This window comes from Rhamphochromis sp. 'chilingali' (assembly GCF_963969265.1).
Source record: "Rhamphochromis sp. 'chilingali' genome assembly, chromosome: 11".
Lineage (NCBI taxonomy): Eukaryota > Metazoa > Chordata > Actinopteri > Cichliformes > Cichlidae > Rhamphochromis > Rhamphochromis sp. 'chilingali'.
Window position 1 is genome coordinate 38,486,789 of NC_137938.1, and position 15,628 is coordinate 38,502,416.

The 15,628-nt window shown below is 51.0% G+C and overlaps 1 protein-coding gene across 1 annotated transcript; it reads right to left on the reverse strand.

The window, feature by feature from the left end:
- Window positions 1–328: 328 nt before the first annotated feature.
- Window positions 329–13,183, reverse strand: pik3r4 (phosphoinositide-3-kinase, regulatory subunit 4). The gene is made up of 21 exons (XM_080895785.1): window positions 12,931–13,183; window positions 10,809–11,543; window positions 10,567–10,700; window positions 9,595–9,805; window positions 9,117–9,509; window positions 8,909–9,043; window positions 8,607–8,828; window positions 7,851–8,024; window positions 7,603–7,748; window positions 7,324–7,527; window positions 6,194–6,395; window positions 4,048–4,139; window positions 3,412–3,634; window positions 3,167–3,332; window positions 2,925–3,089; window positions 2,629–2,840; window positions 2,388–2,519; window positions 2,205–2,305; window positions 1,921–2,009; window positions 1,307–1,427; window positions 329–1,227 (listed from the first exon to the last, which is right to left on the reverse strand). The coding sequence occupies exons 2-21, from the start codon at window positions 11,524–11,526 to the stop codon at window positions 1,057–1,059; spliced, it is 4,011 nt and encodes a 1,336-aa protein (XP_080751911.1). The 5' UTR covers window positions 11,527–11,543; window positions 12,931–13,183; the 3' UTR covers window positions 329–1,056.
- Between the last annotated feature and the right edge of the window lie 2,445 nt (window positions 13,184–15,628).

Here is a 15,628-nt window from a genome sequence, read left to right on the forward strand (position 1 = left end):
GTGCATCTGTGTGTGTGTCTGTGTGTGTGTCTGTGTGTGTGTGCGCGAGAGAGAAACTTTATTTAAAACTGTAAAAAAATGAAGAAAGACGTCTAAATGCACCTATGCAGGACATACACACAGATTCTCGTCTTCATATCTTAGTCGGGACATGTAATTGACACAATGCTTCTAACCCTGAGCCTAACTATAAGCCTGACACTAAAACCACACTGTGAGTCTAAATAACACCTTCGATGTGGCACTTTGGTCCCCACAAAGACGTCTGGACAGGTGCACGTGCACACAGAGTTCTCAGGTCTCACTCAGTTTGCTTCAGACCGTAAAGCATCGTTTCATACATGGTTTTATTTTCACACACACAGATTCTGCTGGTTTGTGGAGCTCTGACAGTGTTCGATGCTTCTGAGCAGCGTTCAGGTGAATCATCACAACGAGACAGGAAGTTTACCTCAGGTGACTAATCTGTGCTCCTGATGTACGCAGTCCTTTTGTTAATAAAGCACTTTCAAATGAAGCCAGAAGAACGTCACACGGGCTCAACAGCAGTTCCCAAGTTGTGGATGGGGACCCCTGGTGGGCTCTGCAGGAACAACGTGGAGCTCAGCTGGAGGCGTCGCTGACGCTCCGATTTAAAGAAGCTGAATTACACCTGCACATGGAAAACTGAACTAAAGATGAATCAAAACAAGACTACATGTCCCATAATGCAACTCAACAGATTTACTTCCCTAAATCATCAGCGCAGCTATCAATCGTGGTTCTAAAAATCAGGTTTCCTTCATATCCAGGCAACAAGACTTCAGAGTGAAAAATGGCGTGTTCATCCGGCAGGAGCGAGATCAGCTGCACACCTGCACTTCCTGTCACCTGACACTGACGGACATGAAAAGCACAAACTAGTCGTCAGGGGTCAGAGTCTACAGCAGAGCATTTCACTTCCTGTTTGAACCACGTCTCGTGATGATGATGTAACCGTGTTCATGGGGAACAGGAGCGTGTGTCCATAAACACACGCCTCCCTGCGTGCGTGTGCTGTGATGTCATCGGGGGCCCTCATTTCCAGACTTTGACGATGCCGTCTCTGGACGAGGTGACAATGAAGCCCTGCGTGGTCTGGAAGGTGGCGATGTCCGTGATGATGTCGTGGTGACCTAAGGGGAGGGACTCCGGGCCGCGGCGGGGCGAGTCCTCCACCACGCCGCTTTTCTGTTTGCTGTGGATCTCCTGCAGAGACGGCAGTGTTCAAAGGTGAAAGCAGGAAGAGTGTGTGCGTGTGTGCATGTGCGTGCGTGCATGTGCATACCTGTACGACCTCGGTCCCTTCGATGATCTTGCGGCTGTAGAGGACAGACGGGCAGTGCAGCGAGTCGTTGGCTCCGCCCGCCACAATGTACGACCTTTCCGGATACGCCAGGTCCCAGAACCTGAATGGAGGTCAGCAGAGGTCAACGGTCGCTCAGAGAAACTGTTAAACGAACAGAGCCGCGAGCTCATCCTGCTGCCATGTTTGATGTTCTGTGGGCCACAGAGCGGCGCTTACACCTGAGCGTCAGCTGACCCGATGACCCAGCGGTGTCAGCTGCACAGCTACGACATCATCTCTCCATGACTACGACTTCCTGCCAGGACGGAGGCTTTGTAACTGTGGAGGGTGAAATACAACCCAGCCAGAACCAGAACTTCCTGTTGAGCTTCACTGAGTGAGTCTGGCTAATCTTAGCTAATGTTAGCTTTCCTGCTAACACAGGTGAACGATGTGCTACCAGCTACAGCGAGCTAACCTCAGCCAACCAGTCTGTGTGAGCTGGGCACCGCTCGCTCGGCGACGTCAGCGATCCGTGGACTCCACCTGTGAGCTAACGATGCAGAGAACTGTGAGGTGGAGTGTTTGTGTGGATGTTTCTCTGTGGGTCACACCTGATCCTCATGTCAGAGCCGGCTGTGAGCAGCAGAGGGTTCCCGTCAGCAGGACTGCAGTAGATCCCGTTAATGCTGTGTGGGGACGGCTGCAGACACACAAACACACACCTCAGTGACTTACACGCGCACACACACACACACACACACACACACACACACACACACACGCACACACACACACACACACACGCGCACACACACACACACACACACACACACACACACACACACACGCACACACACACACACACACACACACACACACACACACACACACTCACCTGCATCTCAGAGAGTGGGGGTGCCGAGCTCGCCCACAGGGTGAATTTGCGGTCTCCGGTCTCCATGTCCCACATGGACACCTCATTGTTCCCCTGCACAGCTGCAGACACACACACACACACACACACTTATGACTCTGTGGAGACTTTAACAGAAACGAACTCTGAGGCGACTCAGCTGACCTGCGATGACAGACGACTGGTAGAGCGGGTGCATCAGCAGCCGTCTGATTCGTGCTCGGGCAGGGTGGGAGTGGTTTGAGATGGGCAGCTGGAACCGCATATCCCAGCAGGCCATGGTGCCGCTGCTCGTACCTGCAGGAAACACAGAGACGTGAATGTTTCGTGCGACACCTGGACGCACGTCTTTGTTAAAACCGTTTTGCCGCCACCACAAACAGATTTCATGTGAGGACACACGGACCGAGGCAGAGCCAGCACTGGTGCATGTCCACGGCAAAGGACGTGATGAGTCCGAGGCGGAGGTCGTGGCGCAGCGTCCAGGCGTTGGAGTTGGAGCGGAGGTCCCAGCCGACCAGCGAGCCATTGACGGTGGCGTACGCCAGCACCGACTGGGCGCCGGAGTTGAAGTGGTGGATGTCGACCGTGCAGCCGTCCTCCTGCAGGTCCAGAGACCTGAAAGAGCACAGACCGACTTCCTGTCAGATATCCTGGTCTCAAACACGGCTATCTTGAACTGTGTCGTCGGGTTTCTGTTACCTGCTCTGGAACGGCTGCACTTTGGGGGATTTTGGCGGTTTGTTGGCTTCGACGGCGAGCAGCTGGATGGATCCATTATCCGAGGCCACGGCTAAATAGTGCGAGCCCTGACAGAAGGTCAGCGTCTTCACGTGGCCGCCGATGCGAGAGTACGTCAACACAGACCTGCGGAGACACGGTGAGGGTGAGTGACTCCGCGGCGCCGCTTCTGCATGCGGGGCAGGCACACCTGAGGGCCTCACCTGGTGGTCGTGGTCTTTCCCTCCATCTTCTGGCTGTCCCACACTTTGACAGTACCGTCGTTGGAAGCCGTGGTGAAGATGGAGTGCTCGTCGGAGACTCGGATGCGGTTCACGGCAGCTTTGTGTTCGTGCAGGTGGGCGACCAGCAGGCCTTTCGGATGCCACCCTGAAACAGTCACAGCTGTGTGAGGTGTGAGCTCGCCCGCGCCCCGCCCGAGGTCCGCTGCGAGTGCGGTGGCGCTTACCTGGAGGAGGAGGTCGGCTCTCCCACTCAGCGCTCTCCATCATCTGCTTGGCCATGCGCTCGGCACTGCACTGCTCCCTCTTCTGCTGCACCAGCTGCTGAAGCTCGGCCTTGCACGTGTTGAGGCGTCGCTGATAGGCGGGGCCGCTTGCCACCGACTGCAGCACGGGCACCGCCAGAGCCGCGGTGCTCTTCCTGATCTGACTCCCCGGCCCGTCGGCGGCCTGCGAACAGGACCCAAACCCAAGTTTAGCGACTGAAAGGAACCAGAACCACAGAATTATCTCCCATCATGCCCCGGGGCGCGCGAAAGGAAGGCGTGAAACCTTAGTCGAGCAGGTTTCCTCCCACTGAAGATGAAATCTAACGATGGTTCCTCCTCCACAGCACTGACACACAATTACGTTAGAATATGATGACGACACAGCTGCAGGTGTGATGAAGAACCCAGAAAGTTTACCCACAATGCATTGTTTTGAGTGTTGTCTGGTGAGCAGTCAAACTACAAATGTCCCTGATGCTTTTAGACCCGCCCCTCTGTACCTGCAGCCTCTAAACTCTGAGAATAGTCGTGCACATCTGCTCTCAGACTAAATGGGACCCGGCACAGCAGCGTACGAATGTCGGGTGGCGTTACCGTGGCGGGCTGGATGGAGGGCGGCTCCTGAGATCCAAACATGCTCTTCCACTCCTCGTTCATGGTGGAGTCCTGCTTGGTGTGCTTCCTGGCTGTGGGACAGACATGCAAACAGGACGTTAACCACGAGCTCAGATGAAGCAGCTTCCACAATCGGTGAAACTAAATCCGAGGAGAAGGCGAAACAAATGTCACACAAAGAAAGTGTGACGAGCACATGAAGTTCGAATAATTCTTCATGTGCTCGTCGAGATGAGATACTTTTATTTTGGAGGGCTTTGATTAGATGCAGTGAATCTGTCGGCCGCTCTCTGATCACAAAGCCAAAGTGATTAATGAGACAGACCAGAGAGCGTCTTTCTTCAACAATCTGCTGCTCTCACATGTGTGGCTGCAGATGGAGCCGATTACTGTGGCGGAATTACACAAAAACATCTGGAACAGGATTGTTTCAAAGCAGCGGGACCTTTTACATACCCCACAAGAGACATCACAACAGACACATGGAAACACTCGACAAAACAATAAGCATCAGAGCTGAAACCCTGCAGTTCCCCTAACGTCCAGCAGAGGCAGCAGTGGGTCGTGTTTACGGCCTGATCAGCAGACCAGCTGCAGGAACAGGAAAGTGCAATGAAGCACAAACAAAACAACAACACTGAAGTTCAGTTCAGTTTCATGTCACTCAGCTGTGAAACTGTAAAAAATGTGGGAGGAGCTTACCCGCCTCTAAGACCAGGGCTGGGTTTTGAATATCGATGTTCTGATTAAAATCGATTCTGGCTTGGATAACGTGATATCGATTCATTAAAATCCTGAATAGATTTTTAAATATAAATTTATTTTGCCCGAAACGCCAGAATCTCAAGTTCAATCTCACAAATTTTCAACAACCACCAAAACAGTGAATGAGAGCAGGAACAGGCTTCTGCACAAAGACGTAAACACACAGCGCCGACGCATCAGAATCAGTGAGACGTCGCCTTTCTCACCCGACGGCACGGACACGGTCGGGGCTGAAAGCCGACAGCTCGCTGATTCCAATGTGTCGGCGGGTCGAGCTTTGTGTTTACACCCTTTTTGCACCGATTCAGAAGCTGTTAGTTTGATGTCTCTCCAAACATTATTGACCGAACCAGCAGCAAAAGAAGATCCAAACTACGCTTCACATAAACATCGTCATGGACTCACTCTGACTTTTGCTGTTTTGCTTCCACCAGGATAAAATCACACTTCATGCACAGCTCTCTCTCTCTCTCTCTCTCTCAGCAACAGTTTCCCGTCTGAATCTCTGTTTTCTGCATTTTTCGCTTGTTTATTACACACAAGTCTACAGCTGTTTACAGCCTGTCAGCTGCTGGTTTTTTACATTTAACTGCCTTCCGAGCAGAAAGCCTCACCTCTGTTCAGACTGAAGACATTTAGACTTCAATGATTGCTCAGCTGTGATCGAACCTCTGTGACTCTGCTTCACTTCAGCAGCATCAGGTTGCTTCAGTCTTTGATCGACTGCAGAAGAGTTTGAAGCTTCTCTGCTATAAAAAGCCAGAACAGGAGAACCTGCTTCATGTTTTATCCTCAGTTACTTTGACACAAAGACGTCTGCGGTGATGCTCACACCTCTGATGGAGCCTCACAGCGTCAGCTTTGTCTTATACATGGATACGTGCTGATAAAAGATCAGAGTTATAAAATTTTTGGCTGTCTGAGGCAAAATGTCCCCGATTCAAATCGAATCAGGACCTTGTGGATCAGAATGGATTCTTCGATACCCAGCCCTACCTAAGACCGACTCAGCTTAACCACAGCGAAGCCTCACAGTGTCGAACATTGGCTGTGGTGCCGCGGACACGCTCCACGACGAAAACTCTAAAGCTCCTCGATTTAACATGGCCCAGGCGTGCAGTGTAGAGTGACCCCATACCAAGTTGATCCAATAAATCCCGAGGAGGAGTCTGCAAAAGTGTGACACCTGGAAATGGTCGAATCCGCACCAGAAGGGCATTTTTAATTAAAAATGGCCGACTTCCTGCAGGTTTGGGACGTGGGTCCGGTGGATTTTTTGGTCCATGTTAGCACGTTACAACTGTGTACCAACTTTCATATGTGTATGTGAAACTCGCTGTGTGGATGGGATGTGGGTTACCTCGCTTGTCCTCGCCCTCGGCTTTGGGTTTGATCAGGTCCACTTGGCGGCCGGTGATGCCGAGCGTGGCCAGGTCGATGACGCCGGTCTGGCCCGCCTCCCCCGCGTGGCTCTGCTCGCCCATGTTGGCTTTGGCCTTGTTGGATTTCAGCATGAAGTCTTTGAGCGCCAGCAGCTTGTCCTCCTCGGCCTCGGTCATGCCCTGAGAACAGAGTCCGCACGGCGGTGATCATTTGCTGTCAACAAGTCGTGTGAATAAAATGAGGTGGGAGGAGTTAAAGCACATCGTCTCCCTCCACTCGTCTCTGCTGTGAGCAGAAAGGCTCATTCACTTATTATGAAGGTGGAAACGATCAGTCAGGCTGTAAGCGTGTTCATTTTAACACGGGAGTCTATGGGGACTGAGTCGCTGCTGCCTCTGCTGGACGCCAGAGGAACTGATCATGATCACGCAGGAGGAGCTCTGAGACTCAGCAGACTTATCCTTATCTACACTCCTCACACTGACGAGGTGATAAACCTCTGGATTCCTCAGTTTGAACTTCTGCCGTCCACATGATTAATCATCATCTCTGTTTCCTCCTTTCCAGTAACAGGAACTGATCAGAGGCGAAATGTGTTTAACTGTGTCGAGAAGGTCGACCACATCCAGTCAGGAACAAACACCGACAGCCGCAGAAGAATTTAGCTTTCAAATCAGCTGGACAAACAAATCCTTTATCTTCAGAGAAACCACGACATGAAAAGCCTCGGCCTCATGTCAGTGAAGAACGTGCAGGTTTCATGCATGAAGCTGAGCGAGGGCGGAGCCGTGCAGGAGGCTAAACGCTGCTCGTCGTTTTCTTGTTGCTAAATGTGTTTAATTCATTAACCTGTCAGATCTCGTGCTGGCCTCTCACTGAGCATGCTCGTGATAGATTGTATAAAGTGACTAAAAGCATGCAATTAAAATGTGAGTGCAGATTTGTGTGTGTGTAAACAACAGGCTAAAAGCTGTGTGTTGCTGCCCCCTTGTGACTGCAGCCAGCATTGCTGCAGAGAAACATCATGGCGCAGCAAGCACAGCCTGCAGTTCCTGTAGCATCCAGCAGAGGCAGCAGTGAGGCGGAGCCCATAAAACGTGTTCTCACCTGTGAGAGCAGCTTCTTGAGGAGCTGGGCGATGGCCGGGTCATCGGGCGTGGGGCATTCTGGGATGGTGCCCGCGCGCTTCTTCTGGCGCAGCAGCAGGTGTCTGAAGAGCGTGGCGATGTCTTTGGAGCGCAGGGCGTAGTCGAAGATGGAGCGACTCACGGGCTCCTTCAGGACACTGAGCAGAACAAGCTCCTTATCGATCTGCGGGGAGATGAAGACGGATGAAGTGAGAACGACGCAGGAGGCGCGAGCGTGACGACGGTGGCGCGGACTCACCTGGATGATGGGCTGGGTGATGAAGGGGTTGAGGTGGGGCATCAGCTTGCAGTAGACGTCGGCGACGTTGAGGTGCTGTGCGACTACGGTGATGAAGCCCACGGCGCCGTAACGGATCCACAGGTTGGGGTGACACAGGAACGGAGCTATGGCAGGCGGAAGGAGACAGACCGGGTTTAGTGACATCACGTCCACGGCTAAAACACGCGAAAGCCGCTGGAGGGAAACAGCTCCTGAGACTCGCTTACCGATGTCGCCGACGAACTCGTAGAGGTGCGGTTTCTGCAGCAGACCCAGCTGGCACATGCAGGTGAGCGCGTTCAGGGCTTTGTAGATGACGAACTCCTCGGTGTCGCTCAGACCCTGCTGCAGCAGCGGCTTCAGGATGGACGAACTCTGCCAGCCGACGTACGCCGCCACGCCTGCAGGCACACACAGGGAGAGAGAGCGTTTCTTATTTCCTGCTTTATTTTGTATTCATCAGTTTCACTTCCTCCCCCTGTTAGTTGTTTGCCCCGCCCTCTTTAGCATCACCTTCTCTTCCACGTCCTTACATTTACATTCAAAGATGTCTTTATGACCTCGGATCATGAGTTAATGTTTATGCTCTCCTTTGTTTGTTTGTTTGTGTTTTTCCGGAGAACTTGAAGCTTTTGACTCCTCAGAATTGAAAAACTGATTGGACTTCTATGGCGATGTCACCGAGTCTACATCAGTTCAACGAGGCAGAGAAGCAGAAACGCGCACAGGTATCCTAAACGATCTGTCTCAGCGGCTGAGAATATTACTCTTCCAGCCAGAAGATGTTTGTGGCATCGAGACTGAGGAGCTTCTACGTCTGCTTCACTCCAGCCTCCAAACACTGGCCTCTAAAGCCTGTAAACTGTGATGGAAGAGAACTATACTCGTCTTTAGCTGCTGCTGGTAGCTAACCTCACAGCACACCAGCTGCAGTTCCCGCTTCTGACCACAGAGGGCGCTGCTGTTAAGTTTGGCGCGCTTACCCACGATGCTGTCGAAGAAGGCGCCCCGCAGGTGCCAGTCGTTCTTGTCGTTGAGGAAGGTGATCATGTGGGACAGCAGGACGTCATTGGCTTTCTGCCGGCCGAAGAAGACGCACAGGCACGTGATGCCGTTCTCCATCAGCGACTGCTTGACGATGTTCTCCGAGTCGCTGAGCAGCGTCACCACCTTCTGCTGCACCATCTCGTGCAGCGCTTGCAGCTCTGCACAGCACACATACAGCGAGCTCGTCACATGGACGCACAGCGACGCATTTATAAACAGCACCGAGGGCGGGGCATACCTGAGTCGTAGTTTTCGTTGGGGTGGAGCGCTTCCTCCGCGTCCTCGCTGCTCAGGTCCTGCTCCGTGTTCACGTTGTTTTCCTGGACCAGCTCCAGGAAGCGCAGCGCGCTCTCGGCCAGGTGGGCGATGTTTTCTGAGAGGACAAAGAAGGTGTCAACGATCTAAACCTGCGCGGCGTGCGTCTGCGGCGTTTCTGAGTCACTGACCTGCGTACGCCAGCCTGACGATGGTAGCGTCGTCCTGGGCGAGATGGGCAATGCCCGGCAGGATGTACTCGGGGTAGATGTTCACATCGTTCCTCGGGACCTCCTTCACCAGCGCCAGAACCTTGGCCAGCGTCCGCACGGCCTGGGCGCGCACGCGGGGCATGGGGTCGTTGCAGAAGTGCAGCAGGTACGGCGTGATGCGGTCCAGCAGGACGTCCACGCTGAGCCGGGGGGCCAGGTGGAGGACGAGCTCCAGCGCGGCGAGCTTGGAGTCGCAGCAGTGCAGCGTCTGGAGGCAGGAAGTGATGACGGAGACGAGCACGACGAGGCCCTGCTCCTCACGGGAGCTCGTCACGCCATCGCTGCCATCCTGGGGCGAAGAGGAGGCGGAGCCTGAGGGGAAACAAACAACAACAGTCAGGTTTCGGCAGCAGCAGACTTTCACCCTCTCCAAGTTTCACCCTCAAAGACGCGTGACCTCCGTGCAGGTTGTGCAGGATGTTGTCGAGGTCTTTGCGGATGATGAGCACGCGCTCGTCCGCCGACTGGAACGTCTCTTTGGCGAACTGCGCCATGTACGGCTGCAGGAAGGTGTAGAAGATGTCCGGGAACGCTTTGCCTCGCTGCTGCTTCAGATACTCCTCTGCCGTCAGCCGCTTCTCGGGCTCCCGCTGCACCATCTGGGCCACCTGACAGGAAGTACACACACACACACACACACCGGTAAAGACCTCGCTGTGGGCGCTGCACTCGCCGCCTTCAAAGTAAGACCAAGTAAGAGCTCCACACGACCTCAGCTCGACCGGGAAGTAAACGCTTCAATTTGATGAAACATTTATTTTTACTTTGTCAGGACTTGCGGAGGGCCGAGCCGCAGCGCTCAGACGCCGTTTCCTTCCTTAAGAGCGGTTCTTGTAACTTCCTGTTTGTTTTTGGCCAAACGTCTTTTTATTATAACACCGAAACATTTCAGAATATAACACACCTGCACCACATCCTGCTTCCAACACACACACACACACACACACACACCCTGAGCCTGGTTCTGCTGGAGGTTTCTTCCTGTTCAAAGGGAGTTTTTCCTTCCCACTGTCTCCAAAGTGCTGCTCACAGGGGGTCATGTGATTGTTGGGCTTTTCTCTGTATGTAGGATTGTAGGGTCTATCTTACAATATAAAGCGCTTTGAGGCGACTGTTGTTGTGATTTCGCGCCGTGTAAATAAAGTTCAATTGAAAAAAGATTCCTGGCTCTTTCACCTGCCCAGGTTTTAAAGACTTTTCCTGTTGGTGGAAAATTCCACAAAAGGCAGCACCTCAGAGTTTTTTAATGCAAGTCCAGAATAACCTGATTGATCAAAGAGTGAGACTCTAACATTTGTCAGCCTGAAGTCACAACAGCTCATCTTCAGCTGCTCTGTGCTGAATTACCAGCCGGGTCATAAATCAGTACCAGCTCTCTGACGCTGCGGTCCTCGATCTTCATGAGGACCTGCTCCGTCTGGAAGTGTCCTTTACGATACGCCAGCAGCTGGGACAGATCGAAGAGCGGGACGCCCTCTGTGAACAGCTCAGCGATCACACAGCCTGAAAACACACACACACACAGATGAGGTCTGGCGTTCCTCTGAGTGCAGCAGCACACAAACATTATCACCGGAAGTGTGATGGAAGCTTGCAGCAACGCCTCCGTACCTGCAGAGAAGATGTCCATGGCCTGCTTCAGCTCCCCTCGGCTCCTCTGGTTGTTGTTGGTCAGGTCCACCAGCGGCGTGTTCTGGTCGCTCTCCGTGGTAAACATGCTTCCATCTACGAACCTCTCGGGGGCGATGTAGCACGTCCTCCTCCTAGACGTGTCGAAGAAGTAGTTGAAGTCGGCGGGGTTGTCTTCGGGCAGGTAGGTGGGCTTGAAGCTGGCAAAGTCGGTGAGCAGCACCCAGTTCCAGCTGGTCACCATCACGTTCTCTGTCTTGATGTCCCCGTGACGCACGCCAGCCTTATGAGCCTGGTCGACGGCGTTGAGGATCTGGAAGGCGAGCCAGCGCTTCTCCACGTTGTTAAGGAACGGCCGCGTGCTGATGCGGTCGTACAGGTTGTCCCGAACGTACTGGCGGAACAAGATGGCGGCCTTCTCGGTGAGAGAGGTTTTCTGGAAAGGCAGGCAGTTCTGGCAGGAGTGCAGGCGAATCTTCAGCTCCTCCAGCTCCTGCTTGTGGCTCGTCAGCGGCAGCGACGGGTCCTGGATGGCGAAGACCTTCACCACCACCAGGCCCTCGCGATGTTTGGCCCGGGCCACCTTGAAGAAGCGCGTGCTGCCCAGGCTCTTATCGTACTCGTGATCGACGATGTCGGAGAAGTAGCTGTCCACGGACAGGATCTGAGAGGGGGCGATGCCCGCTAGCTGGTTCCCCATCGTGCCTCGAAGCTGCGCTGCAGAAAGACAAACAGAAGGAGAGGTGTACACGCACATAGTGAGTGAAGAAGAAACACCCAGTGCATCATGGGAATCCCCCGGCAGCCTACGTCTATTGCAGCATAACTAAGGGAGGATTCAGGGTCACCTGGTCCAGCCCTAACTATATGCTTTAGCAAAAAGGAAAGTTTGAAGCCTAATCTTGAAAGTAGAGATAGTGTCTGTCTCCTGAATCCAAACTGGAAGCTGGTTCCACAGAAGAGGGGCCTGAAAACTGAAGGCTCTGCCTCCCATTCTACTTTTAAATACTCTAGGAACAACAAGTAGGCCTGCAGAGCGAGAGCGAAGTGCTCTAATAGGGTGATATGGTACTACAAGGTCATTAAGATAAGATGGGGTCTGATTATTTAAGACCTTGTATGTGAGGAGCAGGATTTTGAATTCTGGAGTTCTGAAGATCACAGAGCGCCTGTGTGGACATGTCTTTACTTCAGGGCCCAGCTCGGCTATGTCGTGTTTTCCGGGTTTCTTTCGTTGGCCTCCTGCTCCATATCAGCCTTTGGGGACGAGCTTTGCATGAAACATGACTGATCCAGAAGCTGCTTAGGGGGAGAGTCTCTGCTGCCTTACTGAATAGAAGGTTTGAGAATGAAAAATGTGTTTGACCCTCGAGTATGTGCCTGCAAATATTTTTAGTTCTTGTAGGTTTTATTTGGAGGGTGTGGTCAGGGTCAAACAGGCTGTCAATCTGTAGTTTTCCATGTAAATATATCAGACGTCAGCTGTCGGTGTGATGTTGGGTTTCATTGTGCTGCTGTGGTGTTTAATGTCTCTGTGCAGGAGTCTCGGGCTCTGCTGCTCGGCGTCCATCCTCCCTCCTCTGTTTGCCATCTTTAAACCATGACGGTAGAAACACGAGCTACATCTGCTCATTTCCTACAGATTGTTGTGAGGACGACACGTATCTGCCCACGTTAAACTGTGACATCACTAGGTAACGTGGGCAGGTATTAAACCGCCGACGGGCGAACAGGCGTGTAAACTGGAGTGTCCGTGGAGCTGATCGGTGGTGTGTGAGGAAAATGTCCGCTCGTTATTTACGTTACAGAAACACAGAGACACGAGACCAGGCGTTAGACTTTCTAATCTCTGTTTTTAATTACAAATAATTTCGCTGTAGTCTGGAAATAATGCGTGTATGCATTTGCACGAGCTGGAGATCTTTAATCTGGAAGATGTAAACGGATCCAACAAGTTAAGCTGGGACACCGGCCTGACCCAGAGGAACATCAGCTTCCAGAGCTCGGAGTGAAACCGGCTGTGAGACCACAAACACACTAAAACACTCGGAGGCTAACAGTTAGCATCTCTCTGAGGGAAGTACACGGTAAAAAGCAGACAAACCTGCAGCCGTTCGCTCTCACTGGACCACAGCTACTGCTGCTATTAGCTTCAGCGTGCTAGCAGCGCTAGCCGTAGCACTAATGCTAAAGGCTGCTAACGGGAACAGGCTTCAGGCTGATCCGCCAATCCGGGTCTTCATGTCGGCTCTCCTCCTGCCACCGCAGTACCGACCCACCGTGCTCAGATAACCGAGGATAAACAACAAACCAGCCGGACTCGCTCAGCTAATCGATCCGCTGTTTCCAGCTGTTATTGTGTTTCCGGGTTACAGCGGAACCGGAAGCATCCTTAAGCACTAACCGCGGTAGTTCCAAAGATATAGCAGCGTGTGAGGCTCTCTGTCGATTCAATTATCCGTGTCGGCTCACTGACAGGTCTGCGCGGTGGAGCAGCGCGTTACTCACAGAGATCCGGGGTCCGGGTCCAAGGTCCGGGGTTTGAATCCGGCTGGCTCTGTCTGTGCGGAGTTTCCGTGTTCTGCCTGTTCCTGTGGGTTCCTCCCACAGTCCAAACATACCTGTGAGGTTACCTGAGAGTCTTCTTATAATTATGTTTATTTATAAATGATGAAAAGGTGAGCAATAAAGTGTTGCTTTCAATCAGACATTTCCTAAATCATTGAGCCAGGTCATGACCTCCACCAAAACATCTCCCAGACCCTGTTTGTCGGATTTTTTTAAAAACTTTATTTATCACATTTTAGACATACAGTCAAGTAAAACAGGAATCACATAAAAGATGACATTGTGGTAGTACAATGAGGAACAGAGAGAGGGACAAGGACAGTGAGACAAAAGTGAGTACAAAAAATAAAATAAATTAAGGGGAACATAAATAAACAGAAATTTGCAAGAGCCAAAATCAAGTTAGCAGTTTCAATCGGTTACAGATGTTAACAGTCTTGAGAGCCTTCGTGTTTTTTGATGAGGAGATTGTCCTTATATATTGTGCAAGTTCCATTTTAATACAAGAAGTTCAGGCTTTCCCAAATTTATAAAGAAGAAAGCATCATTGTCCTTGTCTTTAAAAGTATAATAGCCAAAGATAACATCCTTATAGTACAGTTGAAGATTAGGGAGAACAGAGTCAGTAATAAACTTGTGGAAATCCTTCCAGAATTTACATGTAAATTTACTTACATGTAAATTTACTCACATGACCAAAACAGATGAGAAACTGTTTCAGGTTGCTCTTGACAGAAGGTACAATTTACATTTATTTCAGCCATAAATTTGGACAAATATTGTTTGGTAGGGTAAAACTTATGAATCACTTAAAGGAAATCTCTTTAATACCCTGTTTGTCGGATGTTTGGGTAACTGATTGAAAATGTGACGTCATTCAGGGGTAAAACCGCAAAGGATTCTGGGAACGAGTGGCAAGCGGTACTAGCGCGCGCAGGCTTTCACGTGAAAACAGTCACACAGCGATAAAAAGAAACACAAAAATGTCAAGAAGCTGTTGTATTATTAACTGCAATAGCCGGTCGCATGACAGCCACAGGAAGCCGACGGGTAAAGAGATCGGTTGTTATCGGATTACGTCGTGGAAGAGAAATTGTTTAAGCCACGTTTCCGAGGTAACAAAGAGCCGACGGATGGCCTGGATTGCAGCCATTCAAAGAGCAAATATAACGTCCCAGAGCACTCCAGCTCACAGGTTAGCCTGCTCCAAGCATTCCCACAGAGGTCAGTCTGCTGTCATTTATCATAATTGTTGATGTAGGTTACAAATAAGTCTTAATTTGAATTGAATTCGTTGCTATGCTGCTTTGTTCACGGTGGCTTTGCAGGCTAATGTTTGTTGTGTTTTGTAGGAAAACCAGCCTACAAAATGCTGGGATGTGATCCAGGCTGGGCCCCTCCATCAGCCTGGGTCAGACCGAGTTTAAAGCTGCTACCACAGCCAGATCTGATCGGTGACGAGAGAGAGCGAGATCAAAACAGCCATGAAACGTCTGCATATATGTGTCGAAGGGTTGTACTGAAGCAAGTGATGAATAACTGTTTTCCAGTATGTTGTTTTCTTTTTGGGTTTTTTGCATTGTTGATTTGTTTTTCACCGAAGCAGCTAGTAAAGCAGGATGGAGTATCTTGTAAGATTCTATAATAGAATGAAACAATAATGCTGTGAGATGGAATCGTCCAAATCACCAAAGTAAACTGGACCTGGGCTTGTTGCAGGATCTGAAGTTACTAAACATGTTGTGAGTGTGTGCACTCACACTTAGGACCATATAATAATAAATATGTGCGTGATGACAGTTGGGCAGCAGGCTGACATCCTTACTCCACTCTGTGCTCGTGCGGGTCTGACCCTTCCACCCCTTTGATTTGTTCCTCCTACTTTATGTTGCCTTTTCGTCACATCTGTCTTCGTACGGAGCTGCAGAGTTCTCCGTCATTTTGTACAGAACTATTTTTGGGGCAAATAAAATGCAAGTAGGGATTAAAACTGAAGAATTAATGATTACCGGTGCTGGAAATACTAGCGCTTGATGCAGGGTTTTGATTTTGTTGCCACTCATACCCACAATGCAATGGACGAAAGTCACGTGGTCTGTCGATCTCTATATGTGAGAGTGAGTGAGAGAGCCATTATTCAGGGTTCCTTAGTGATTCATTAGCTGTTAATTAGTGGGTTATACAGACAGTAAATTGCCAGTTAAACCAGTCCTGTCTTAGAATAACCATTATGA

What these genes read in the sequence shown, in the direction of transcription:
- pik3r4 (XM_080895785.1), bottom strand. Translation starts at nt 11,526, where the DNA reads ATGGGGAACCAGCTAGCGGGCATCGCCCCCTCTCAGATCCTGTCCGTG. An exon ending in TCAAGAAGCTGCTCTCACAG is followed by an intron (nt 6,396 to 7,323) that starts GTGAGAACACGT and finishes CTCTGTTCTCAG; the next exon opens with GGCATGACCGAGGCCGAGGA. An exon ending in CGAGGGCGAGGACAAGCGAG is followed by an intron (nt 4,140 to 6,193) that starts GTAACCCACATC and finishes TCTGTCCCACAG; the next exon opens with CCAGGAAGCACACCAAGCAG.